This window comes from Apodemus sylvaticus, chromosome 3, assembly GCF_947179515.1.
Source record: "Apodemus sylvaticus chromosome 3, mApoSyl1.1, whole genome shotgun sequence".
In the NCBI taxonomy this organism is placed as follows: Eukaryota; Metazoa; Chordata; class Mammalia; order Rodentia; family Muridae; genus Apodemus; species Apodemus sylvaticus.
In genome coordinates, this window is record NC_067474.1 from 164,705,910 (window position 1) to 164,732,891 (window position 26,982).

The 26,982-nt window shown below is 52.7% G+C and overlaps 1 protein-coding gene across 5 annotated transcripts in view; it reads left to right on the forward strand.

Annotated features, from left to right (window-relative positions):
• The window catches only part of Ctnnbip1 (catenin beta interacting protein 1), a 52,410-nt gene that overhangs the window by 18,939 nt on the left and 6,489 nt on the right, over window positions 1-26,982 (forward strand). For 2 of the 5 annotated variants that reach the window (XM_052178193.1, XM_052178194.1), the window contains 3 exons: window positions 8,883-8,966; window positions 14,788-14,908; window positions 15,491-15,581. In XM_052178193.1, coding sequence (XP_052034153.1) covers window positions 14,813-14,908; window positions 15,491-15,581 — 187 coding nt within the window. In that variant the 5' untranslated portion in view covers window positions 8,883-8,966; window positions 14,788-14,812. Of the gene's footprint in view, window positions 1-4,480; window positions 4,571-8,882; window positions 8,967-9,386; window positions 9,463-14,787; window positions 14,909-15,490; window positions 15,582-26,982 lie in introns of those variants that run through there. The other 3 variants (XM_052178195.1, XM_052178192.1, XM_052178191.1) reach the window with 3 other exon arrangements.

Below are 26,982 nucleotides of genomic sequence, written 5' to 3' on the forward strand. Positions count from 1 at the left end.
CTTCTGCCAGGACCCAGCCCTGGAGAAGACCTGGGTTGGGATTTGAGAGGTGCTTGCACTCTCCCAAGGGTTGAGGAACTCACTTATAAATAGACCAAGTCCCCAACTCTGCATTACCCACCCCTCTGGGATTTGACAGAAGCTGATGGTCCTGGGACAGATTAGATTAGAGGAAGATCCGAAGCCGGATCCTGTAGGCGAGTTGGTTCCTGCTTTAAGGTCTTCGACCATGACTTGGCCAGGTTTCAGTGTGCCAGCTGTCTCTGGGGAGGGATAAAAAGGAACTATGTCTTTCTCCCCCCTTCATTGCTGTCTGCTCCTGCACAAAAATGAAACTTCTCTGGTTCTTGGTCAGAACTGTGGAGCCTAAGAGCACAGGTACTTCCTCAGCTCAGCACCCTCTTCTTGCTGTGTGCTCTGTCCCCTGCTGACACCACACCGAAGGGACAGCCAGTTCAGCCAGTTGGGCCAACCAGAATTAAGCAGATATCTAGTTATAGAGCTATAAATATACACATATGTACATATGTGCGTGCACATGCACACACGCACGCGTGCACACACACACAGGCTCCCATTAACCCTTGACTTTTAAGAGTCATCTGAAGTGAAGTACCAAGTAGAAGGAGGGGCCATTGTGTGTCCTGTGTCTGTAGTCCCAGCTAGTCAGAAGACTGAGGCAGGAGGATCAGTTAAATGTAGGTTGAAGAGCAGCCTCAGGGATATAACAAGCTCCTAACCCACAAATAAATAAAAAGAATGACTTAAAAAAAATTGATCCTGCATTGCAGTTGTCATCTATCATCCCAGCACTTGGAGGCAGAGGGGCGGTGAGTTTGAGACCAGGGTGGGCTACCTAGCAAGACTGTGTTTAACCGAAAAAATCAGGGGCCAGTGAGATGGCCCAATAGCTAAGCCTGTGGACTAAAGTTAATCCCTGGAACCCACATGAAAGTAGGAGGAGAGAAGCAATTCTACAAAGTCGTCCTCTGACCTCCACACAGCTGTGCTGCACCCATGTATTACACACCAGTAGTAAGTTCATTCACTGGGAGTGGCAGTGCATGCTTTTAATCCCAGTACTCAGGAGTCCGAGGAAGGCAGATCTCTGAGCTTGAGAACAGCCTGATTTATAGAGTAAGTTTCAGGACAGCCAAGGCTACACAGTGAGACCCTGTCTTTAAAAAGCAATGGGCATGGAGAGATGGCTCCTCAGAGTAAGAGTACTGGCTACCCTTCTAGAGGACCCAGGTCAATTTCCAGCACCCACATGGCTGCTTATAGCTGTAACTCTGCTTCTATAGGACCAGATACCCTGTGGTGCACAGATATGCATGCAGACAAAACACCCATGCACATAAAAATCTTTTACGAGAGAGAGGAAACAAGGAAGGTATAGGTTTTCTGTTATGAGGTTTATCATATTTAATGAGCGGCGTGGGTCCGTTATGCATTTCTGAGAACAGGGCACACAGGGCTGTGGAATGTCCCTCAGCCACACTTTGGGCGCCACAACCTGAGTGAAGAGAGGTGCAGGCGGATGTGGGGACACACACTCCGCAACACAGCAGCAGCAGCCAGTAGGGTTGGGTGTCCTGAGTTGGGGAGGGGAGGAAGAATGTTTCAGGCTGAGGAAACAGCAGATGCAAAGGCCCAGAGGTATGTAGAGCAGGGCGTGGTTGGCAGCAGTGATGTGGCCATCGACAGCTTTTCTTGGCCTTGATTCCTGGCTTTGATGTAATACAGTTGTGCCTAGTATCCTTAGAGCCATCTGTGGACATTAAAATCCGCAGATGATCTAGTCCCTTGGGTAAATGACACGTTTATATCACATGTGCATCTTCCAATATAATAGTTTTGAGACAGAGTCTTATAGCTCTCTCTGGCTGGCCTCAAATTCCCTAAATTCCTGACAAGGATCCTGAACTATCTCACATCCATGGAGGTGAGAGAGGAGGTGAGAGAGGACAGCCGGCAGGAGTTGACTCTCGGCGCTCTGGAGGAGGAGCTTGGGCCTTCGGGCACGGGCCTTCTCCACTGAGCCTTCCACTGGCCTGCTTTACCGCGCCTAACGCTGTGGGGCATCCGCGTACATGGTGGTTCTGGCTGTCTCAGACCTAATGACATGACAGAGAAGCTGTCCACACACAGTGGAGAACTGGCACTGTTCCTCCAGATGTTAACTCTGGTTGGTTGAATCTGGACCTGGATCACGTGGACACAAGGGCTAATCTAGCAACCTCCAAGTTGAAATGATCAAAATACCTTCCATCAGCTGGATGCGATGGGATACGCCTTTAATCACACACTTAGGAGGCAGAAGCTGCCTGGTCTACAGAGTTCCAGGATAGTCAGTGCTGCCCAGAGAAACCCTGTCTCAAAAAACAGACAGACAGACAGACAGACATCTTCCCTGGACCGACTCAGCAGTTAAGAGTGATTGCTGCTGTTGCAGAGGGCCCAAGTTTGGTTCCGAACACTCAGGTCAGGCTGCTCACAGCCACCCCTAACCTCTGCTCCCGGGGATCACTCAGGTCAGGCTGCTCACAGCCACCCCTAATCTCTGCTCCCGGGGATCACTCAGGTCAGGCTGCTCACAGCCACCCCTAACCTCTGCTCCCGGGGATCACTCAGGTCAGGCTGCTCACTGCCACCCCTAACCTTGCTCCCGGGGATCGGGTGCCCTGTATGCATATACTTACCCACACAGACCCTTACACACACCATACGAATAAAAGTAAACTTTTTTTTTTTTTTAATGTTGAGGCTGGAGAGACAGGTCAGTGGTTAAGAGTCTGTGCTGATTTTGCAGAGAACCTGAGTTCAGTTCCCAGCACCCACAGGACCTGAGTTCAGTTCCCAGCACCCACACTGTGTGACTCACAACTACCTGAAGCTCCAGCTCCCAGGTGACCTGACGCCGTTAGCTTCCTTGGGCTCTGTACTCCTGCACATCTCCACACACAACACTCACATTGAAAGAAAATTAAGACTTTTGAAAAACCAAAAAGTTCCTGGCTAGGAACAGTGGTATACATACATCTTTAATCCCAGCATTCAGGGAACAGAGCAGCCAGGACTACATAGTGAGATCCTATCTATAAACAAAGAAAGTCTTACAGGGCTGGAGATTGTAGTTCAGAAGTAGAGCACCTGCCTTGCATGTATGAGTCTGTTCCAGGGCAAGAAACAAATATCTGTAGACATTGTCAAATGTCTCTGGGGACATGGAGTTGCAGGCAGTGAGCCACACTGCGGAGGAGCCCAGAATGGTGAGCTTGGGTCTGACCACCTGCCCCTGCTGTGGCAGAGGGAAGGGGCCCTTCCTGCCTCCTTTGTAGCCTACCGGCCTGGGAGAGCTGTCTCCAGTGGGTCCTGGAGCCCTTTGGTTTTGTGTGCTGGTGGTCTTTGGGCCTTGCTCTGAGCCAGGGTCACTGCCTAGAAAGGCTCTTAGGGAGTTCCCTGCACCTCCCCTGTTGCGAAGGTAGAGGCTAATGGTGACTCTATTGATGCTTCTCCTGTGACAGGTCGGGGGTCCCGGGTCAGAACCCTCACCAAGAGGCCTTTGTGAGAGTGCTGTAGCCTGCTTCATCTGGAGGGCAGCTGCAGCCATGACTGGGGCGGGAAGGGAGCTTGTGGTGCTCTCTCTCTCTCTCTCTCTCTCTCTCTCTCTCTCTCTCTCTCTCTCTCTCTCTCTCTCTCTCTCTCTCTCTCCCCCCCCACCCCCCACAACCTATGTGCTCAGGATTCCAAGTCAGGAACTCAGGCAGCAAGTGCTCTTAACCCCGAGCCATCTTCTTGGAGCAGAATGGAGAGTTTAGCAACTCTGGGGCTCGTGCCTCCTAGAAAACCCAGAATGATGGGTCTGAAGAGATGGCCTGGAGGTCAGGAGGACCCAGGTTAGGGTCCCAGCACCACCGTGGTGACTCCAGTTCCAGGGCATCTGAGTTCCTCTTCTGGCTGCAGAGAGGACTGCACACATGTGGTGCAGTCGTAGATGCAGGGAAAACACCAGACATATAGAAATAAAGAACTGAACAGCTTTCCTGACATCACAGTGTCCTCATTACATTCAGTGTGTGTGACACGGACACAGAATTCGTGTGTATTACATTGTCTTCAGTTGCCCAGTAATATTCTTTATAGCTCTGCCCTTGGATGCAGCTCAAAGCAGGTTCTCAAATCCAGGCTCTGCCTTGGAGTCTCTTCATGGCTTTGGGCAGAGCGCTTAGCTTCCCTGAGCCTCAGTTGCCTCATCTATAAAATGGGAATAATTCCTACCTTCCAGGCTCGTGAAGTCTAAATTTAAATAAGACAATGCAGAGAACATGCCCAGCACTTGGGAAATGCCACAGCAGTAATCATAATTATCATTGTTCTGTCGCATGGCCTGGCTTTGCACGCAGGAAGGAGCTGGGGCAGATTTGAATTTGGTTTGGCATCCTCGGGACAAATTACTAATCCCAAACTCACCCCCCAGGAATGGCACTGCACCCTGAAAACGGCATGACTCGCCTGAGCCGTCATCAGGAGCCACGCTGTTGCAGGCTAATTACCGAGAATGGAGCAGGTACATTTTTCTGTGGTGCCACATGTTTACTGTGTCCCTGGGGGACCTGAGGAGCCACCCTGGGTGGGATTTCCGCAGAAGCTGGAACTCAGGCCTACCTCCCTCTCCTGACCCAGAGCACATTTTTACTGACTTACTGGAGGGCAACAAAGGAGCCCGCATGACCTGGGTTCAAGTCCATAGTCAGGCTGGAAAAGCTGGGCAGTCACATGCAGGTCTCACGGTCTCCACGGTACAGCCCACAGGTTGGTGGTGACAGAGACAGAGTGGCTTATTTGCGGAGCTGGGGAAGTGCTTGGCAGTGGCAGGCCAGACTGCTTCCCACACACCATTTAACACAACTCTCAAGTGGGCACGGCTTTGCTTTCCAGCAGACATTGTCTCGATTGTCAGAGCTGCAGAGTGTGGTACCTGCATCTGGTGGGTAGAGTACAAGATGCTACAGCTCACAGGGCAGCCTGCAGTGAGGACTCAGCCTGTTAACATCCTCAGAGACCCCTTGAAGTATCCCCAGCAAATGAGGCACCACCTCTAGCTCTTAACCCTTTCATGCCTTTGAACCAACTGGGGCCTGGTGGTTGAATTTGGAAGAATGAAGAGAAAAAAACTTGGGAATTTTAAGCATGTAGATTTTAAAACTTCTGTTTCTTCATTTGTGTGGAAATCAGAGGGCAGCCTATGAGAATCTTTCACACACGCACACACACACACACACACACACACACACACACACACACACACACACACGGTACTGAGGCTGTGTGTAAGAAAGGAGTTTATGCAGTCAGTCTGCTTCCCGCCGAGTTTCTGACCTACAGAGCAGGCAGGGCTTGGGCATCCAGTCTGCATCTGCGGCTCCGTTCCGCTAGGCCCAGCCCCAAGGCTGCGGCTACCCAGGAGAAGGCACCCAGGTTTCAGGCTGAGCTCTGCTGAGCCTCGCCTTCCTATTTCAAGCTGAGGACTTTGCCTGGGATGATTCTCAGAAGACAATGGCCTTTGTGTTCATATAGGAAGTCCTCCCTGCATGTCAGTCCTCCCTGCAAGTCAGCCCAGCAGCTCAGCTTGTATGCTCGCGCTCCCCCCCCCCCCCCCCGTGTGTGTGTGTGTGTGTGTGTGTGTGTGTGTGTGTGTGTGTGTATCAAGAGAGCGATGCCTGCCCTCCCTTCCCTGCCTGTGCCCTTCCTGAGTCTCTCAGTCTTGTCTTCTTTCTGTGATGTGACCTTCGTACCCTTTCGCATGTATAGACTGCCCTCATCTTCCCTTGCTTGCTTGAATAGTTTGTTTGCTTATTTGTTTGGTTTTTGAGACAAGGTCTCAAGTGGCCTAGGCTAGTCTGGTGTCAGCTCTCTGAATAACTGAGGATGACCTTGGACTCTGGCCTCTACCTCCCAAGCCCAGGGATTCCAGGCTCATGCCACCAGGCCCGACTGCCTTGTTTCTTTTGGACTATGTAGGTGTGATCTTGAGAATTCCCCCCAAACACACATCAGCTGGCCCTCACCCTCGAGAGCAAAGCTAGGATTAAAAGTGGTTACAGACAGGACTCAGGCCAGTCTCCTGCAAACAGTATAGAGGTGTGGATGGCCCGCCTAACAGACATGGGGCCATACGGGTAGAGAGCAAGGAAGACTGCTTCTAAAGGGGGACAGAACAGACGGAGGCTGAGCTGGGGGGCGGGGGAGGTGCCGGGAGCCAGAAACTTAGGCAGAGGCAGAGGAGTCTCCCCCTGAGGAAGGGGAGGGCAGTTGGGAGGTGGGGTGTGCTGGCTCATTACCGCGCTGCTGGGGCGGGGGAGCGGGGACTCTCTCGTTCTCAGTAATGGCTGGGTTAGTGAGTGCTGTGAGCAGTTGCGCCTGACTGAGGTGAGGTGGGTAGGGGGTACCCAGCAGAACCATCCTCTCTGACTGCCTTGTTTCCCTTAAAGGCTCCCGTCCTGGATTCCTTTCACTCTGCTGTCTTCTTGTCTTGCCCTTGGGCGTCACCCTGGGCAACTTGCTTGGAAGGCCTCTCAGTCACCCCCAGACCAGGGGCTGACGCTCTGTGGCAAGGTGGACTTGGTTCAGCTGAAGGGCCTGTGCGTCTGGAGCCTTGGCTTTCTCCTGGCTCCTGCCCTTCTGTGTGCTCTGCTGCAGCTCCAGCCTTCCCGTGTCCTGTCGTTACCTTTCAGGGCATTTGACTCACAAGGCTTCTCTTCCCCAAGAGCCCCATCCTCGCCCTAGGACCACTCAGGAGAGCCTCATGCCTCCCAGGCCTGTCCATCTCCATTCTGGTCTCAGAGGTTTTTGGAGATACTCACTGTGTGCCCACTCGATCTGAAGGAAGAGCCTGTTCCTGTAGGCTTCTCAGTCCTTTTCCGGTGGCTGTGACTGGGCCCCCAGGCAGGCTCCTCAAGCAGTCTTGACAGAAGCTCCTGGAAGCATGTCCTGGGAGGCCTTCTCCTTCCGTCCATGTGCTTTGTCACACACAGTATGTATGAAGCACTGCTGTGAGCACGACTTGAATGGAGTCCATCTCCCCTCACCACAAGTTGGGAATACGCAGACAAACCGACTTGTGCGGAGGGGAGACAGACTCCAAGTCATACGCAGGGGCCCTTGTCAGCATGGGGACCCTCGTCACTGTGCAGCCTGCAGTGCAGGAAGCCAGCTGTCACCCCACATCCACCTGTGGGGTACACAGCTCAAGCTCCTTTTGACAGATTGTGAACACACGGCACATGGCATGGTGACTTGAGTCACGCTGCTGGTTGGTGACAGCTGGCTAGGAACATAGGCCTATGGAGCACAAAAGTATCCAGTGCTGCCCAGGACCTAGGCATTGTGAGCCTCAGTTTCTCTCTTTGTAGACTGGGACCGTTGGCCTGATTTTGACACGCATAGCTGGCTGGGAAGGCCTGGCCTTCTGAAGCCTTCACTTTCTCACAAGGCTCCGCTCCTCCTCGGAAGGTCCTGAGCCCTGTGGACAGGAGGGATAATTAGTGGTCAAGGCCCGAGAAGAACTCCGAACCTTCAGAGTAGGAGGCTCTCTCTTTTCACCTCTTTTGAAGGATTGTGAGGACTTGGGTGGAAGTTCCCCGGGGTTCCTTGGTATTTCGGTGCTTTGCTATCTGGAGGAAGAAGAGCAATTCATTGCTATAAAGAGCCTCTTCCTAGAGGGCCGCTCTGGTGGCCGGCTGGCGTTCCAGGCAGCACTTCCATCCAGCCATCCTCCAGATGGAGGGGCCCACACAGCACACTCGGAGTGGCGAGTGACGTGGAGAGACTGTTGAAGTCCCTCTGCGTGGGGCCAGGAAGGTGGCCCAGTGGGTAAAAGCAGGTGCTGCATAGACATGAGGACCTGAGTTCAAATTCCCAGCACTATGTTAAAAGAAAAAGCGAGCCGGGCGGTGGTGACGCATGCCTGTAATCCCAGTACTCTGGGAGGCAGAGGCAGGAGGATTTCTGAGTTCAAGGCCAGCCTGGTCTACAGAGTGAGTTCCAGGACAGCCAGGGCTATACAGAGAAACCCTGTCTCGAATAAACCAAATTCCCCCCCCAAAAAAAGAAAAAAAGAAAGAAAAAGCGAACGCCATGTGTGCTTGTAACCCATTGCGGGGCAGGGTGGACAGAGCTACAGACCTAAGAAACGGTCAGCTAGACAGCCAGACTGACAAGCTCTGAGTGCTCTGATGGCCAGTGTTCCTCAGCAGGCCACACTTCTACCGGGCTGGCTAGAACATGTTACCCAGGTGACGAGGTTGTTGGGAAAAGCCAGAGAAGCCGTGTTCTTTCGTTCTTGGAAGAGGTGTGTTGGGGCAGACAGACTGCTGCCAGGTTAGTGAGCGTGTATGCCTCAGTTGTGCCTCCTGTATGTTTGACATGTGTCTGTACTAGAGGACAGCTGCAGGTGTCACCTTCAACTACAACACAGAGGGACACAGTCGGAGCACACAGAGGCCGAGGTTGAGGGACCTGGCCTTGTTGTCGAGGTGTTTGGTGGGTGGGAGGTCATCTGTCAGTGAGTCATTCTGGTCCCATCTTTCCAGTCAGGGTGACTAGCCCAGAGGAGGGGGCGTGTGTTATGTGGAGCAGGCAGACCTGCCTCGGCCGGAAATGAGAGGCCTGGTGCACACTCAGCACCCTGTCTTGAAGGTGTCAGAGCAGCTCCCTGGGCATGCCTGACACACAGGTATTTCTGGACTGTGACAGAGTCATGGCCACAGGCTCTGCGCCAGCGGTTCTGTTCCCTCAGCGTGGGGCGTGTGCACGGTCCTGCTGCAGTAGCCACTGGGCCCTTCAGGCTCCTCCCATGACCGTGTTCTATGTTTCCACAGGGCGGCACCTTCCTATTTCTTCTCAGCCACAGCCTCCCCTTAGAGTTGAGCATCTGTTTGCCTGAAGTTAACTTCCAGAAGCAGGTAAGGACCTGAAGGGAAGGCTCTGTGGCCTTGGGACAGTGCTGTTGTGTGGGGTGGGGTGGAGAAGCCGTGAGACAGAATCCAGGGGTAGACACCACTGTCACTCACCCCTTTGACTGCCTTTCTCCGGGGGCCCACCTGATGCTCTCTTCCAGTGTGAGGCTTCTTTTTCTTTCTTGGTTTTATTTGTTTGTTTGAATTTTTTTTTAACTTGTACTGCTGGGACTTGAACCCAGGACCTGTGCATAATAACAACACGCTGTATCACCTAGCTGCCCACCTGATGTGTGGACTCTTACAGTCACAGTGCTGCTGGGTTTTCAGGCTAAGATTGGGGCAGATATTTTATTATCGTGTATGATAGGGGCAGTGCCACAATGCATGCGTGAGGTTGGTTCTCTCTGTCTGTCTCTACATGAGTTCTAGGGATCCAGCTCAACTCACCAGCCTTGGGCAGCAAGCGCCTGTACCTGCTGAGCTGTCTGGGTGGCCCTGGGTTAGTATTTTCTATAAACTCTATGAATTATATGATTTTTCTTTTGTTTTCTATAAAACTCGTATAAACATATATACCTAAAAGTTTCAGAGATGTGTATTTTTGTGGTGCATTGCAGATGGAGCTCAGGGTCTTGTGCAAGCCAGGCAGGCGCCTTACCCCTGAGCCACATCCCCAGCTTTCAGGCCCTTGTGGGGTGTGTCTGTCTGTCTGTCTGAATGTCTGTCTGTCTGTCTGTCTTTATGGGTGTGTGTGTCTGTGTGTGTGTCTTGTCTGAGTATATCTGTGTTTGTGTGTGTGTCTGTGTCTCTGTGTGTATCTGTGTATATGTCTGTGTGTGTCTGTGTGTATGTCTTGTCTGTGTGTGTCTGTGTATATGTTGCCTGTTTGTGTTTTGGAAACAGGATCTGCTGTAGCCCAGGCTGGCCTCAAACTCACTATGTAGTGAGGATGACCTTAGAAGTCCTGCTCCCTTAGCATCTGTCTCCCAAGTGGTGGTTTGTAGCTGTAGACCACTATGCCTAGCTGCCTAGCTCCTTTTTAAAAAATTTCTCAGATGCTTTAAAAATTACTTTTGAACCAGGTATGGTAGAACAGGCCTTTAATCTCAGCACTTGGGATGCAGAGGCAGGTGATTTCTGTGAGTTTGAGGACAGCCTGGTCTAGATAGTGAGTTTCAGGACAGCCAGGGCTATGTAGAAAGACCTGGTCTCTAACCAAAAACAAAACATTAAAAAAAATTTTTTTTTGGATACAGGATCTCATTTTATAGTCTAGGTTGACTCAAAACTTGCTACATAGCCCAGGGTAGCCCCAAGTTAGAGGGAAGCCTCCATGCCTGGCTCTCACGGTACATGTTTGTTTGGGTTTTAGCAGAGTATATTGTTGTCTGTGGTTGGCTTGGGACTCGGTGTGTGGATCAGGCTGTTTCGAGCTTGTGGCATTCTCCTGATTCTTCCCAAGTGCTGGGACTGCGGTGAGAGCCATCACACATGGCTTCCTAGTGTGTTACCATGAAAGGCAGTTGGTGCATCCAGAGGGCTGCGACCCTTGTGACCGAGGACCCAGCCTGTGCTCCGCCTCAGCTGAAGGCTTCTTTCTTTTTTATAGTTTTCTAAGCAGATGCAAGACCCCCATTGTTATAACTAATGTTAGGTTTTTGTTTGTTTGTTTGTTTTTAATAAGTATGAGTTTGCAACAGCATTAGCTTCAGGTTTATAAATAACAACAGTGAGCCCAAGTGACTCTCCCTGTGTCCAGGGCCACTGAAGCAGGTCAGAGGGAGGCCAGCCTGTCGGCTCCTCGTCAGCTGATAGCCCCGCGGCAGCTCCTGCTTCTCCTGCACTGCTTCCAAACTCTTCCCAAGTCGCCCGGCCCTGAGGATCTGTGTAGCTGGTGGGAACACAGCATCCGTGACTGCTGTCTCCCAAACTTCGGTGCCCGTGTCAGCCCTTGATCTCCAGTTCTGTCCCCTGTGTGGATCCAGTCAGGCGATTGGGAGTCTCTTTTCCTCGTCTTTTCCTGACCAGCCTTGCTTCCTGCAGCGGCGGGGCAGGCGCCGAACCGCCAACTGCACGTGCATGCAGCACTCGTCTGTGGGACTCGATCCCGCTAGTCGATGTTCTCTGTCAGATGGAATTTTCTGGCGTGGGACAACTTTATACAGAACATGTGGTTTATCACCGCATAATAGGAAACCACAGACCCCGCCCCTCCCGTTCATTAGTGTAATTGACAGCTGCCTGTTGTTTCTTTCCACTTTCCCTTGTCTGTCTCTCTTCTGACTCCTGAAGAATTTTCTTAGTGGAGAGGAAGCACTGACCTGTTTTTAGGGGTGGTGTGTGTGTAGGGATAGCTGCAGCCGTTACTGAGATGCGTTGTTTCTTTTGATTCTGAGCTTGGATAAATAATTAGTATCTAAATTAATTGCAGTTTGAGCTTATGTAATTTAGGCACATTTTAATGGAGGCCAGTTCTTAATCCCTTAAACAGGGGAAACTGGGAATCCTCCAGTGACATTAATGTACTGCTTGACAGAACCATGATCAAAATTTAATAACAAATTTGCTTCCGTAGGCAGCAAACCCAAGCACGCTATGGTGTGCTTGTTGCACATCCGTTTGAGGTGATTGTGATGTATTCTCTTCAGTGATTAATTTAGTGCACATCGACGCCTTCCTGTGAATTAGGACAGACTTGCATTAGTTATGACGCTTCCTAGAGCATTTGGCCTGGAATGTGAAGGGCAGGGACCTGTGCTCCACTTTCTATCCCAGAGCCAGCCCTGGGCGTTCCTTCCCATCATGCTGTGAGGCAGAGGCAGCAAAGCAGGGCTGTAACAACACCAGCAGATACTCGCCACCAAGTCCTTTGAGCGTTCGATCCCTAGGAGAGAGCTGGCCCGGAAAGCCGTCTCCTCCGCCCTCACATGTGCACTGTGGGAGCACACAAACACGCAAGTGAAGAAATGCATGTAAACAGAATGCTAGATGGCAAGGATTTTTGGAAATGCCAAGTCGGGATCCTTCTGAAGGTGAGGAGACATGCTGTGCCAGGCAAGCGTGTTGAAGAAGACCCATGGAGCTTGGCTGCTATAAGCCCCGAGAGCTCACAGCTGGGCTGCAGCAGCGAGCAGGATGGGCCGTGCCAGTCTACGGGATGGAAGGGGGAAACCGTGGGACAGAGTGCTGTGAGGTACACCCTGTGTAAAATGACTGCCCAGTGCTAAACAGTGCTAGCTAGTTTCTCCAGCTAGCACTGATGTGACAGCCCACCATCCTGCAGGGGCAGCTCTCCAAAGGTCCTGGGGTCACAGCGCCGACCAGACCACTGACCTACAGGGGCAGCTCCCTGAGTGAATAGATATGAGTTCCCTGGGACTCACTGTGATTGGAGTGTGCTTTATGAGAGCGTCCCTTGGGGGATGGACAGCAGGATTCTTCTTGGCTTACCAAGACACCCTAAAAGCGACGATGCTCTGGTGTACAGCGGCACCTAGTGGCTGTTCTTGGTATGTCAATGCATCTTAGGTGCCAACCCACTGAGAACCAGCCTTTGAAAAGGCCCAGGACAGAGTTGGAAGATTTTGCTTATAGGAGCTCTGATTACCAGTTTGAAGGCTTTAAGGAACACTTCCAGTGTTTTCTCGAGATCACAGTGGCTCAAGTCACGCTAAGTACTTTGAGAAGGAGAGTCCTTTGGAAAAGTTAAATTTGGTTGTGGGACTCTAGATTAATACTATTTGTTTGTTTGTTTATTTGAGACATTATTTCTCTGTAAAACCCTCACTGTCTTTTAGACCAGACTGGCTTTGAACTCACAGAGTTCCACCAGCCTCTGCCTCAAGTGCTGGGATTCAAGGCAAGCACCACCATGCCAGACTTAATTAAATCTCTTAATATAATATAATGATACTGGTTCCAAATTGGTATGAATACAGTAGAGACAGGAGATCTGAGACACTAAAGACTGTTCCTATCCCAATCAGCCAGGTGGGCACTACCTACTAAGTACCTGCTGGGTGCCAGGCTCTAGGAGAACAGAGGCATGTGGAGCAGAATGCCTGGCCTTCAGCAGAAAGGAAAGAGACGTTCCAACAAGACACTCAGAAAACTAGGACAGTGAGACGGACAAGAGGGGAGGGCTCTTGTCACAGGGGACAACAGGACTGGGTCCCCTGGAAAGGTACCCTGAGGCTGAGATGAAGGCAGTTCTGGGCCCAGGGAGTGGATACCCAGTGCAGAGGCTGACAGCAGAAGTAGGGGGGGCGAGGCTGCAGGGGGAGCAGGGCTGGTCACACTGGGCCTCGCAGGCCACCGGCCAGGACTAGGAATGTAGGAATGTACTTCCAGGTAGGACTAGGCTGGGGGTGGTGTCGTCTCTCCTGACCGCCGTAGACCATGATAGCCACTCAGGAGGGGAAAAGACAGCGGAGGATGTGTGGGCTCTGAGGCCAACGGTAGTCCAGATGGAGGCGTCAGGGAGGAGGCGTGGCCACGGCGGCCACACTCAAGGCCCTGGTAGGAGCCATCATGAAGCCACGTGCAGTCCATCCCCAGAGCAGCAATGCTGGTGCCCGCACTAGGGCGAGAACAGGTGAGATGAAGGAGAGGCACCCCAGAACATTCCGCTGAGTTCTGCAGCAAGTGAGGCCACTGCAGGCTGGGGTGTGGAGGCCCTGGAGACAGGCCTGAGGCCGCTGTGTCTTTGTGCAGGCCCTAGCAGTGACTGGCTCTTTTCTGAGTCCAGGCTGAGTTGGAAGGGAGCGGACCACAGAGATGAGGAGTGGATTCTAGGGCTCCAAGGGTGGATACAAAGAGTAGAAGGAGTCCTGTGCTGTGTCAAGTGCTCAGACATGATGTCAGCCCCATCTGGACAGGTTGCCAACCTGTTGTGTGGGCTTTCAGGGCGAGGGCCCCAGGAGGCTTTGGAGTTGCTGACGAGTAGATACTGCCCAGGCTCTGGCACATTCCTGGGTACGCCCTGGGCACGGAGTACTGCCTTGTCCCGCATGTCCCTGCCTAGGCCTCGGGTCACCGAGAGTAGAGGGTGCGAGGACTGTCCTTAGCCTGTCAGCCCCGCGCTCCCTCATTCCCCGAGTGCAGCTCCTTGGTAGCAAGGCTGCCGAGGCTCCACCCCACCAGCTGCTGCGTTATTTCTGACTTGTCCAAGAGTTCAAGTGTGTAACCCAAACCCTAGATCCTGCCTCCTCTCCCCCAGCTCCTTCTGGAGAAGGAGGCGGCTCTGGGCTGCTCTCTCCGGGGCTGGCTGGAGCTCAGGCCAGCGACACCTGGACGCAGCCGCTGGCCTTCGCAGCTATCTTCAGGAGCTCTCTAACAGGTGGGGTGGGTGAGGGTGGGCGTGGCAACCCTTCCAGGGCCGGGGCAGACACCCCTGTAGAGGACTCCTTGGTGCCTCACCCAGGAGCTGACCGCTTGAGTTCAGTAGGGCTTTGTACAGGGGGGTGTCACTGATCTCAGGGTTTCTTGAGCCAAAGGCCACACAGCCACCTCTGCTCAGGTCCCTTTGTTGTACTTGTCCCTTGCATCGGAAACCTAGAACCCTTGGGGCTTCCTTTCTCGCGTGTCCTGTGGCTGTCCCCGCAGCCTCTGCCGTGGAATAAGAGCTCCTCACGCACAGTGCTGGGCCTCAGGGCAGACAGCCTCGAGGACCCACCACCTCCACACATCCTCTCCTGTGTGCCAGAAATGAGGGCCCCACTGGGGAGGGACTATTTGAGAAAGGGGTGCATTGCTTAAGGGGTCAGTCAAGATCAGAGAGTATTATCCTGGCATTCTCCCCATAATGTCTCCTGTCTCCTTACAGGTGTCCCCAGAACTGGGCCAGGGGGATGAACCGCGAGGGGGCGCCCGGGAAGAGTCCCGAGGAGATGTACATTCAACAGAAGGTCCGCGTGCTGCTCATGCTGAGGAAGATGGGCTCAAATGTGAGTGCCGTGGGCTATGGGCGCGGCCCTGGAGGAGGGGAGAGCGCGCGGGCTGTGGGCCTGGGGGTGGGCTCTGTTGCCAGTTCAGGCTCCCCAAGCACAGAGCCCACACGTCCGCTTTAGGGAGCACTGCTGAGACTATCTTTCCACTCCATTTTTCATTTTGAGGCAGGGACAGTGAGGACATTAACCCTCCTTTCTGATCCTCAGTGACTTCAGAGGGGCTTCACCTCTGGGGGGCAGGTACAGGGCAGCCGGGCAGGGTGGCCACTGAGGAGAGCAGTAGTAGCGAGCACAGGGGCATCTTTGGAAAGAGAAATGGGGAGACCTGAGAGATCTGATGGGCCATCGGTGTGTGGCCGGTACCTGAACTTACATCCCTGCCCTACACCAGAGCAGACACGGGCCTAGGTACAAAGTGAGAGGCAAGGCGTGTGAACTTCAGGGATCTGGTTTGCAGCACGGGAGCAGATGTGACCGGGACACAGGGCAAGGAGCAAGAGGGGAGGTGCTGGGGGCAGCAGGTGGGGGCCTTTGGGGGGACAGGGCCTCGCTCCTCTCACCAGCGCTCTCACCCTGCAGCTGACCGCCAGCGAGGAGGAATTCCTGCGCACCTATGCAGGGGTCGTCAGCAGCCAGCTCAGCCAGCTGCCGCAGCACTCCATCGACCAGGGTGAGCCAAGGGCAGGGCGCTAGCCACGCCCTCCCCAGCACTGAGTGGTGCTCCTTTACCACGCTGAAGGGTGATCCGATCTGGGAGCTCATGGAAGGCAGAGCACATTGTTGATCCCTCCCACCCTGGCTCCTGTCTGGCCCAGCGGTGGGGCTCCAGCATGGCAGGAAGTGGTTCTCTTTCTAGGCCTGGAGGAAGGAGGAGGTAGACACCGGCGCCTTGTGCGACCGACCGAGCAACCGACTGACCGCAGAGGGTCTGGTTAATGCATCCTTAACCCTCAGTCTGACCCCTAACTGCCCAGCACCTACTTCAGGGTGGTCTGAGGGCACTGTCCCTGTCAGGTACAACTGTGCAGTGACTGGTGGGTCTGCCACTAGCAGGGAGAGGGGACTCACAGGCCCGATAGCTCCACATGCAAAAGGCCCCTGAGGGTCAAAAGTTCCACTCGAGTGTTTACTGTCCTGCAGGGACTGTGCAGGGATCGATACACAGCATTTGACCCCTGACAGCTGTTGTCGGTATTGCTTCCAGTCAGCAGGCAGTGTTTGGGAAACAGGAAGTCATTGCCCTGGCCATACAGAGGTGCCCAGGACTCGAACCGCTGCTCCCAGACGAGGCTGCTGGGCTGCTAGGTCCACGCCCCTTCGCTGCTCCTAGAGCCTCCTCCCCTCTGAGGCCCCCCGCCCCCCGCCTGACACTGCAGCACAGTGCTCTGAGCAGCAGCTCCTCACGGTCCTTTTGTGTCAATATTTCATGCTTGGTTGGGGCTATACAGTATTTCAGTGAGCCAGGCAGTGTAGGCCACACCTTTAATCCCAGCACTCAGGAGGCCAGCCTGTTCTACAGATCAAGTTCCGAGAGGGCCAGGGCTACACAGAGAAACCCTACCTCAAAAACAAAAAACAAAAAACAAAAAAAGGTGCTTTAGTGGCCCGAGGCATGTCCAGGCAGGAGCAGCCCCGAGCAGAGTGCTGTATCAAGGCTGTGGGGAGGAAAGCAGGTCTGGCACACCGGGCTGCCACCGTGTGTCCTTCATGTGGTGGCTCAGCCCTGGGCACAGGTTTGCTTACTCCCCAGCTTTGGGCTTGCCCCAGCTAGCTCGGAAGAAATCTCCCAGGGAACCTCCGGAAACTCAGCCATTTGGGACTGTGCGTGTATCATGCGAAACCATGCCCAGGCGTGCCCGCTCACAGTGTGCTTACAGTCAGCCCTGCCTGCCGCTGGCTCTTAAACAAGTCCTTGTCTTCTTGATGGCTGGTCTGGGTTTCCCCACGTAGCTCCCAAGCCAGGTCCACCTGAACACTTCAGACTTCCGGGTTAGTTCCAGGGGGCTTTTTCCTCCTACGTAATCCCGAGTCACTGAGTTCCCGAGTCTCTATGCGGATGTCCCTAGTGGAATCCCTTAATAGGAACAGTAGAGAAGCAGGGGGACCTCAGCAGAAGAGGCCACACCTGCCACAGATCCTCCTGTCTTGAATGGATACAGAGCAGCCAGGAGATACATACTCGGCTGTTAATAGGGAAAAAATGGATGACGTGGTGTTGAGCCTCATGTACGCCAGCCCGCGCTCTACCACTGGGGTTGCACCCCTGGACAGAACACAGTGACTGGGCATAGGTTTTCATAACGGACTTTTACTTCCAAGTGAGCATGTCTTGTAAACTACTTTTTGTGTGTTGTTCATGCATTCTTTTGTAAGTAGTGAAAACTTTTCACCAGATCCAGTGCAGGGCCTTGGGCGTGCGAGGGAGGCACTCTGGTACTCAGTCCTCCCCCGCCACCCCCCTCCCCCCTCCCCCCCCCCCCCCCGTAAGAGGTTATATGCTGGCCCAGAGAGACAGCCCAGCCTTAAGAGCAAGTTCTGCTTTTTGCAGATGGCCAGAATTCAATTCCCAGCACACCCATGTCAGACAACTCACAACTATCTGTAATTCTAGTGCAATCTAATGTCATTGGCCTCCATAGGTACCTGCACTCATGCACAGACCCACACACATTCTTAACAACAACAACAAAAAAACCCCAAACATCTTAAAAGTTACTCTTTATTATTTAGCTGGACATGTTGGCGCACACTTATAAATCCTAGCTTGCCTGAGATATATAAAACTATTTCATGTATGTATAAAGCATACACACACACACACACACACACACACACACACATATGAAAACTCACTTTGCAGAACCAACAATTGAGAATACAAATACAGTAGTTGGCTATGCATAAGAAGGTCGCGGTTAAGGCTGGGATGTAGGTCAGTTGGTAGAGTGGGTGCCTAGCATCCTTGAAAACTGGGGTTTACCCCAGCACCGAATAGATGGCTAGTAGCACCCCCTGAGATCCCAGCACTTGGGAGGCAGAGGCAGGGGGATCAGTTAAATCATTCTTGAATACCTAGTGAGTTGAAGGTTTTCCCAGGCTACTTGAAACTCTGTCTCACAAAAAGGAGGTGACCACAGTGACCTCACTGTGCCTTGGCTCCGAAACTGCTGATGTAGCGAGAAGCAGCTGTGGGCAGGTAGGTGTGGCTGACACAGACACTCTGGAATCTGGGGCCTCTTGGTGTGAGGCACCCACGAACGCTTTCGTTGCTGTGGCATGGGTTACCCGGGCTGGGGGAGAGTCCTATCTGATGAAGGGTATGGGGCATCGGTGCTGCTGCTGCCCCGTACCTCTGGAAGTCACACGGAGCCAGAGCAAGGCCATCTCAGGAGGCTTGGGGACGCCAAGGACTGAGGCACCCAACTTGAAAGATCGTCTAAAGCTTTCTTTTGTTTTCTCTGTGTTACAAATGAGCCCACATACAAATACATATTAACAGAACCCCAGGCTAGTGCATAGTCTAGGCCAGGAGCATACTCTGTCCATACTGTGAGGCTGAGTGGCACTGGCCTAGCCAACCTCAGTCAGGTACATGTCCTGCAGTCTCTGCCTAGGCGGCCAAGGGATCTTATACATCTGTCCACTAGGTGGCTCTGTCTCTCAGCAGATGACAAGGCTCCACCCTAGGGTTCCCAGACCTAGATAGGATTTTTAGCATCTTCCTTTGGATTGTCCCTCCCGGCAGGCAGAGATCCTGAGGCAGAACCAGCCACAAGACAGTACTCTGTCTCAGACCCTCTTGGCCGCTGAGGCTGGAGGGGTCTGGTACCTGAGTCCTCCTCTACCCACCACAGCCCGGCAGGCAGGTGCTGGCAAAGCCACTGAGGCAGAAGTCTGACCAAGTGGTTCCTTCAGGGCCCAGTGACCTCCCAGAACTGAACAGTGGTCCCTCCCAGTTCTCAGCCTGCCCGATCTCTACTAGGCAGAGATCACTATGGCCGCCTGCTTCCTCCTCTTCATCCTTCGTGCTCCTCTCCCTCCTCCTGCCCTCTTCAGTGTATTAGTGCCTCTAGATTCCCTTTCCCCTTCCCCCTTTACCTATTTCACGTGATTTCTATAGACTTAGGTCAGAACCTTCCAAACATACCCTCAACCCAGACCCCATTCCTGACCCCCAGATCTTTCAGCGGTCTGTCTTGACACGCCCCGCCCTGCCTACGGTGCTCAACAGGTCCAACTGAGCCCCTGCTTCCGGCTCCTTTTCCCCACTGTGTGCTCACATGGGAAGGGAGCAGGTCACAGCCCAGGCACATGTGTAGCACTGCCCTTGCTCCTGAGGCCTTGGTGCTCCCAGCCAGCCTCCTCCTCTTAGGATTTTTTTGGTTGTTTTTTTTTAAAGATTAATTTATTTTTATCTTATCTATGTGTGTACCTGGGTGTGTGTATGTATATATACCATGCAGTGCCCACAGAGAGCAGAACAGGGCATTGGATCCCCTGGAGCTGGAGTTACAGATGATTGTGAGCACCGTGTGTGCTGGGGTCTGAGTGCAGATTCTCTGGAAGAGCAGCAAGCGCCCTTAACCTCCGAGCCAGCTCTCCAGCCCCAGCTGCTTTTCTTTGTTTGTGACTGGTCTTGTATGGAGTATACTGGTCTTGATAGCTGAGGATGTCTTAACCGTCAACATCTGTTTCCATTTGTTTATGTGTATTAACATGCCTGCCATGACCCATATATATGGAGGTCAGAGGGCAATCAATTTGTAGGAGTTAACTTTCTCCTTCCATTGTGAGGGATCCAGAGATTGAACTCAGGTTATCAGGCCTGGCAGCAGATGCCTTTACTCTCTGGACCATTATGCCCAGCCTATTTTGAACTTTGGTTCTCCTTAAGTTAACTACAGCTTAGTTTATTTTTGTGTGTATGAGTGTTTTCCCTGTATGTATGTAAGTGTTCCTGGAACCTGCAGAGACCTGACGGCATCAGATGCTATGGAACTGGAGTTGTGTATGGATGGTTGGTTGTAAGCTGCCATTTGCGTGCTGGGAGTCAAATCCAGGGGGCATCCTAACCACTGAGCCATCTCTCCATCCCCCTTTTAACTCAGTTTTTACAGAGAGCTCCTAACTGGCATCTTTTTGTTTGTTTGGCTTTTAAAGACAGGGTTCCTCTGTGTAGCCCTGGCTGTCCTAGAACTCACTGTAGACCAGGCTGGTCTTGAATTCAGAGATCTGCCTCCCGCCCGAGCACTGGGTTTAAGGGTGTACACCACCATGCCTCAGTTTCTAACCCGGCATCTTGATTGCTCTTCATCCCCTGGTCCACTCTCCACTCCCATAGCCACAGTGACTTTGGAAGACTCAGAAGTCAGCACTGAAGAGTCACAGTCTGTCAGTGGCTCCCGTCACCCTGCACCGTGCCCTCTCTCACACACACCCTAGTAGGCACGGGAACTGGCCTCACGCACACGGCAGTGCCTCTGCACTGCCCCTCGCTCCAGGACTCATCCTTCAGCCTCCTGCAGCCCAGGCCAGGTCAGCCCTCTGCTGACCACATACTGAGCTCCTTGAGCTCGGGACTGAGGCCTCCTTCTAGGGGTGTGTGTGTGTGTGTGTGTGTGTGTGTGTGTCTGGATAGACCTCACTAGGCTCTCAGTGAATACCCTTGAATGTGGTGATTGAGCTAGGAGTTAGAGAGGCAGTGACTTCTGTGAGTACAGTCTCTGGTCCCCAAGGATGGCCAAGCAGACATGACAGTCAGGCAGGACTCTGCTTTAAATCAAAAAAATCAATGCTTCTCTGGGAAGTCTGCCTTTCTGAGACGGGCCAGCTGCGGACCTGGTGGGGGTGGGGCATGTGGGGGTGGGGCAGCAGCTTGGAGCAGGCACAGAACGCTGGGCATCCGCTGGGCATCTGTGCTATCCTATAGGCATGCATTGTCTCTCCTGGCTCTGAGGTGATACATGGTCACTGTGGAAAATGGGAGAGGGAGACATAGGGCATAGGCCCTGCTGTGTAGCCATGGGCTGCTTCCTTTCCTTCATGTTCCAGCAGCTTTTACAAGACAGGCAGGCACTTCTATGGGAGTTTACCTTACAGCCTAAATACTTCGATATTCACTTAAATATGTATATTTAACTTCAGGCGGTCTCATTGAGCTCTTCAACAATTTTCAAGAAAATGTTTTTGGCCCTTGTGTAATATGCAGCATCTGTCTTATCATAAGTTATTGATCAGTCTCTTCCTGTTAGACTCATTTCTACTATTAATCATAATGTCAAGCATTTGTCAGGCTCCTTCTCTGTGCCAAGTTCCTTGCAAAGTAACGTACAAGGGTTCTCCCAGTGAGTGTCATGACAGCCCTGTCACATGTGTTCTCTCTGGCTTAGAGAGGTAGCTTAAAACCATAGAGCTACCGGGCGGTGGTGGCACACACCTGTAATCCCAGCACTCAGGAGGCAGAGGCAGGCGGAGTTCTGAGTTCGAGGCCAGCCTGGTCTACAAAGTGAGTTCCAGGACAGCCAAGGCTATACAGAGAAACCCTGTCTCGAAAAAAATCAAAAAAACAAAAACAAAAAAAACACACACACAAAAAAAAAACCAAAAAAAAAAAAAAAAAACCCCGTAGAGCTAGCCAGTATGGGTTCCAGATATGACAGATGTTGGCCAGTGTCATTTGTCCATCTTTATCGTTTATGTCACGGTAGATCTCTGGATGGCTTACAGGCCATGGGGGGGGGGCACTGCCTGCCTTCCTTCCTTTTCTCTCATCTGTCCTGGGGATGGAGCCTGGGCCCTCCCTCTTGCTAGGTGAGTTCGCTGAGATATGTCCCCAGCGATAATTGAAATGGTCACATAGTGTCACTGGGGATGATGGAGAGCTTGGGGGCTCTCTCTGCTGCTTTGCTGTTCTGGCCCCTGACCCTGCAGGAAGCTTTGAATGTGCCCACTCTGGGCGGTTCGTGCCCTAGTGCTACACATGGTACAGGGCACCCAGTGAGAACCAGGTATTCCAGACTGCATACATGTCATGGGATGTGTGTAGAGGTCAGAGGATGGCTTGTGGGAGTTGCTCCTCCCATCCTGTGTCCAAAGATGGAGTACCAGTCGTCAGGCTAGCCACTGACCCGTCTAGCTGGCCCCTAAGTTTTGTTGTGTTTTGCTTAAGATTTATTGTACTGTTGGATTACATGAATGTGTGTGGTATGTGGATGGTATGTGTACATATCTGTGGGTACATGCATGTATGAGTGAAGTGCCTGTGGACACCCAGCATGGGTACTGGGAACTGAACTTAGGTTCTCTGCAAGGATCTGACCCACACGGATGCTCTTAATTGCTAAGCCATCTCTCCAGCCCCCACCAGAGTTGTGGGTTTTCTTCATTATTATTTCCTGTGTATAGGTGTCTTACCTGCGTGTATGTTTGGGTACCACGTGAGTGCCTAGTTCCCCATATGAGTGCCTAATTCCTTCAGAGGTAAGAAGAGGGCATTTGATCTCTTGGAACTGGAGTTACAGCTGAGCTGTCATGTGGGTGCCAGGTCTTGAACCCAGGTCCTCTAGAGGAGCAGCCAGTATACGTAAGCACTGAGCCATCTCTCCAGCTCCTAGAGGTGTTGTTACATGGCCTGACTTAGTTTTGGAGATCGGCCTTGAACTTACGATTTGCTGCAGCCTCTCAGGTCCTGCGACTCCCCACGAGTGCTGAGAGCAGTGTAGGAGACAGGCCTGGTCTGCCTCCCAGAGCTGCTGGGTCACAGTGGCTCCCTAGGCCTGCCACAGCCCTTCTCAGGGTCCACTTTCTCCAAGGGATTTCCAGGAAAGGACTGGGAGCCTTTGCAGGCCTGCTGGCTTCCCCTGCGGGAACAGGCACCTGGTTGAGGGTGCTCCCGGAGAGCCTGCAATGGTTCCCTTGGTCTCCTGGACAAACTGACCTATTGTTTAGCTTACTGTGATAGCTGGTTTGGGGGCACAGCAGGAGCTGGGCACTTTGAAGGGCCCCAGTTCTGCAGTTGTTCCACGTGGCCCTTGCGGTGCCCAGGACGAGGGGGGTAGCATGAGTGGCTTCACTTCCCACCCGGTGGGCGCGTTAGGGTCTGTGGACTCCCCTCCCCAGCAGCAGTCTGCCTCTGCTCTTCTCTTCCTTCACATACCCTCTCACACCCTCCGAGAGTCAGCGGGTACCCACCCGGCTCTGCCTCCCAGAGCCCCATGCCAGTGTCTGCTCTTAGAATGTGTGGTCAGTGTCAGGACTCTGTGGGAATGGGTCTGTGGTTTGTTCTCAGTCACAGCAGGCAGCTCTCTGTACCCCCTTGCTGCGTAGGCCCTCCACAGTGGTTTCTGGCTCTCCTCTCCTCATGCCTGGCAACTTTGAGGCTCCTTCTAGAGGCCCCAGGTAAAATCAGTCAGTGCTGAAATTAGAGTCAACCCAGGGAGAATTCACTGTGGGACAGGAAGCTTAGTCTCTTAACTTTAATCAACACTTCTGTGAGAATTACCTGTAACCCAGTAACAAAGTTGAGCCAGAAGTCACATGATGATATAGAAATCTGTGGGGATCTGATTCCTAACTCCTGTCACTGAGAAGAAAAGGAGCAGTGCCGCCCGCCTGCCCACCCGCCCATGCTGAGACGCAGGCCGGCTGCTCCCTCAGCATCCTAGTTCTGCGCCCTTCAGCCCGGCGTGATGGGATCTGTCCTGTAAGGCTGAGAACAAGTGCAAGAACAGTAGCAGGACAGTTCTGGGCGCAGTGGCCTCTGTATACTCATGCACTCCATATACTCTCGCTACTGTAAACTCAGCGTGCTGTCTGAGGACAGCCCTGTCCTCCAGGAAGGGCAGACAGTAGGGTATCTGTACAAATGCAGAAGAGCTTTGACTGCAGACTTCCACATGTGACTGACTAGGAGTGGGGCCCACCCAGGAAGTTGGAATGGGGGTGCCAGGCCTTTCCTCAGCCCCAGTGAATCTCCTGCCAGAGAGACTGGTAATCTGCATTTTAAACAAAACAGGCCTTGTGTTGCACACCTGCAACCTTAGCACTCCAGCTGACTGGAGCCGGTGCTGCAGAGGGCCCTGTAAAAGTGCAGGCTGCTGTGCTGCTGCCTGCCTCAGTGAGTCACCGTGCTGCACATGTACCTAGGACGCTGTATTGTTAACAAAGCTAGCTATGATGAGGTAGTTTCCACTGACTAGCTACTGTGGAAGCTCAGTAGTAGGGTCACCTGAGCTTAGGAATTCCAGGTTAGCCTCAGACAAGATGTCAAAACTCTGACTGGGGGATGAGGTGGAAGGAAAGCAAAACAAAACAAAAAACAAGCCATAAAAAGGAAAGACCTCCAGGGTGGCCCTGGTGTGCAGAGCCTAATGTCGGATCTATAGTGTGCCCTCCAGGAGACAGGCCCGTGTCTCCCTACATGCCATCTTGTTCTGTTTGTTTGCTTGTTTGTTTTTCTGTTGTACTTGGGAGAGGAAAGGATTTCTTTCATCTTACAGGTCACAGGCCGTTATTGAGGGCATCAAGCAGGCACTCAAGGCAGGCCTGATTGCTGTCCCACACAGCTTTACCTCTGACCAAAAGACTCACAGCTGAGGAGGCCCAGCAGAGGCCACCCTGCTGCCCCACCCCTGCTCCCACCAGGCCTTCGTCTGCAGCTCAGGGCACCTACCCAGGCAGTGATGCCTTCTGTAGTGGGCTGGCCTCCTAGATCATTGGCAATAAAAACAGTCTCCACAGCAGCTCTGACCTGGGTACGCCTTCAGTTGAAGCTCCCTTCTGAGGTGATCCTAAGCTTTGTCAAGTTGACAGTTGAAGCTAACTAGTATTTATGACATACTCAAATTCTTTGGTCTGCAAGAGCTAATATTTTGGGGGAGACATTAGAAAATTTAAGTGAAGAAAATGAGTACCTCACCTAGGAAAAGAAGCTGTAAAGGTTGTGTGTGTGTGTGTGTGTGTGTGTGTCTGTGTCTGTGTACATGTGTGTATCTGTGTCTTGTGCGTACCTGTGTGTGTGTGTGTGTGTGTGCTTTCGTGTGCATTGCACCTCGGCAGGGTGAAGGCTGGGATTGGGTGCAGGACCTCAGGGAACAGCTGAACTTGGCCGTACATATTATCCCTAGTGTCTTAGAAATGGGACAGGTGCTCTTTTAACATACTTTGCAAATGCATAAACTGAGGCTGGGCGGGTGGGGACTTCCCTTGGATACAGGTAGTCAGGGTCAGCCCAGGTTCCACATGCCAAGTCTTGCTACCGGGGTACCCTGAGGCAGCTGAGGCCTGGGAAGGGCCTGGAGTTGTCTCCTGTGCCTTCATTAGCCTGTGCTAGGAATCCACCTCTGACAGCTCTGGGTGCTGGAGCCCAGAAGGCGCCACTGAGCCTCCTGCTGCTCTTGCTGCTAAGTCCTTGGTGAATCAGAGCCCACTGTTCCCATAGCAACTCAAGTGTGGTGCTACCTTGGGTAAAAAGCATCCGTTGGGAACTTTGGGGTATCAAAGCGGAGGTGTATAGAACACCTGGCTCAGAGCCTTGGGCTGCTAAAACCAGCACACGCTGCCCAGTGGGTGTTGGCGTATGTGGAAGGGAGCCCAGTACCGGGCGAGCGCCAGCCTCGCTCCCCTCAGAAGCTCTCTCCTCTGGCGGGCCTCTGGGACCTGCTTTTCCAGGCGGCCATTCCCCAGAGCTGGAAGCTGAGGCATTGCTGTTGAGGAGTAAGATAACAAGCACTGGGGAACACTCTGGATGATGGGCTTATGGCCTGAAGTGCTCCCACCCAGTAGTCAGGGAAGGGGCAGAGCTCCCAGTGGGGATCAGTGGTCCTGGCATCCTTTACTCCAGCAGGAGCTGGTGCCGTGTGTGCTGGAGCTGTCTCACTGAACTCCCTGGAGGTATGGAAGCCCTTAACCGAAGTGCCCGACATTGCTGGTGACTCACGGGGCTCCCTCTCCCCTTGGGAGTGTGGAGTCTCTGCAGCCTTAGGGTTGTAGTTCTTTAGCTTTTCATGCTTCTAATTTTTAAAAAAGGCTTATTTTATTTTATATTTATGAATGTTTTGCCTGTATCTATGTCTGTGCACCACAAAAATGGCTGGTGCCCACAGAGGTCAGAAGAAGCCATTGGGTTTCCTGGAACTAAAATTACAAATGGTTGTGAGCCACCGAGTAGGTGCTGGGAGTCAAACAGATGTCCTCTGCAATAGCAACAACTAACTCCTCGGCGTGCTGCAACTACAGATGCTCGCCCCACAGTCTGCTCCTTACCAGACCCGGGGACTTAAGTCGCCATCTTGCCAGCCTTCCACCTTGTTTTTGAGATAGGCTCTCTGACTGAGTCTGGAGTTTACCAGTTGGCTAAACTGGCTGGTCAATGAGTCCCAAGGATACTCGTGTCTCTGTAGAGCCTGCCATGAAGGTTTCAGACACACCCTGCTATGCACTATGGTTACATGGGTCCAAAGGATCTAAATATACGTCCTGCGTGCAGAGCAAGCACTTTGCTGATGGAAGCACCTTCCCAGGTCTCTAATCTTGTACTTGGGTTAGTTAGGTATAAGGCTCCACGGGAGCATAAGAGATAATGGGTGTCTAACCCCAGAATGCCTGAAGCTGGAATAGTCCTGGGACCCCATGACAGTAAGGGGTGTTGTGACTTAAGGGCAGCAGAGCCAAGGCCCCCAGCCCCAGGGCTCATGTTGTCATGGAAGTCGGTCTTTGAGGATTTAGGTCATATGGTGTCCAGCTGTGGCTGATGGTGCACCTGTGAGTTCCCCTTTTCCACAATGCCATCTACATAGGGCATTGCCCATCCTGGTTGTGGGATCTTTGGGTTTGCAAGAGATAAGTGCAGAGTCAGCCTGAGCTACATATGGTGAACCTGTCTTACTTAGATTGCAAGAGTGATTCTCATCCCACTTTAGGACCCCTTCTCCAAACCCCACTGTCACTGATAGAATCTGATTTGGGCGTGAGTGCGGGCTTGAGACAGAGCCTGGCTCCCAACACTGCTGGTGTGAATACATCCCCAGCTCACAAACAGACCAGTGACCCCATTGTCTGTCTCCCGCCCCCGC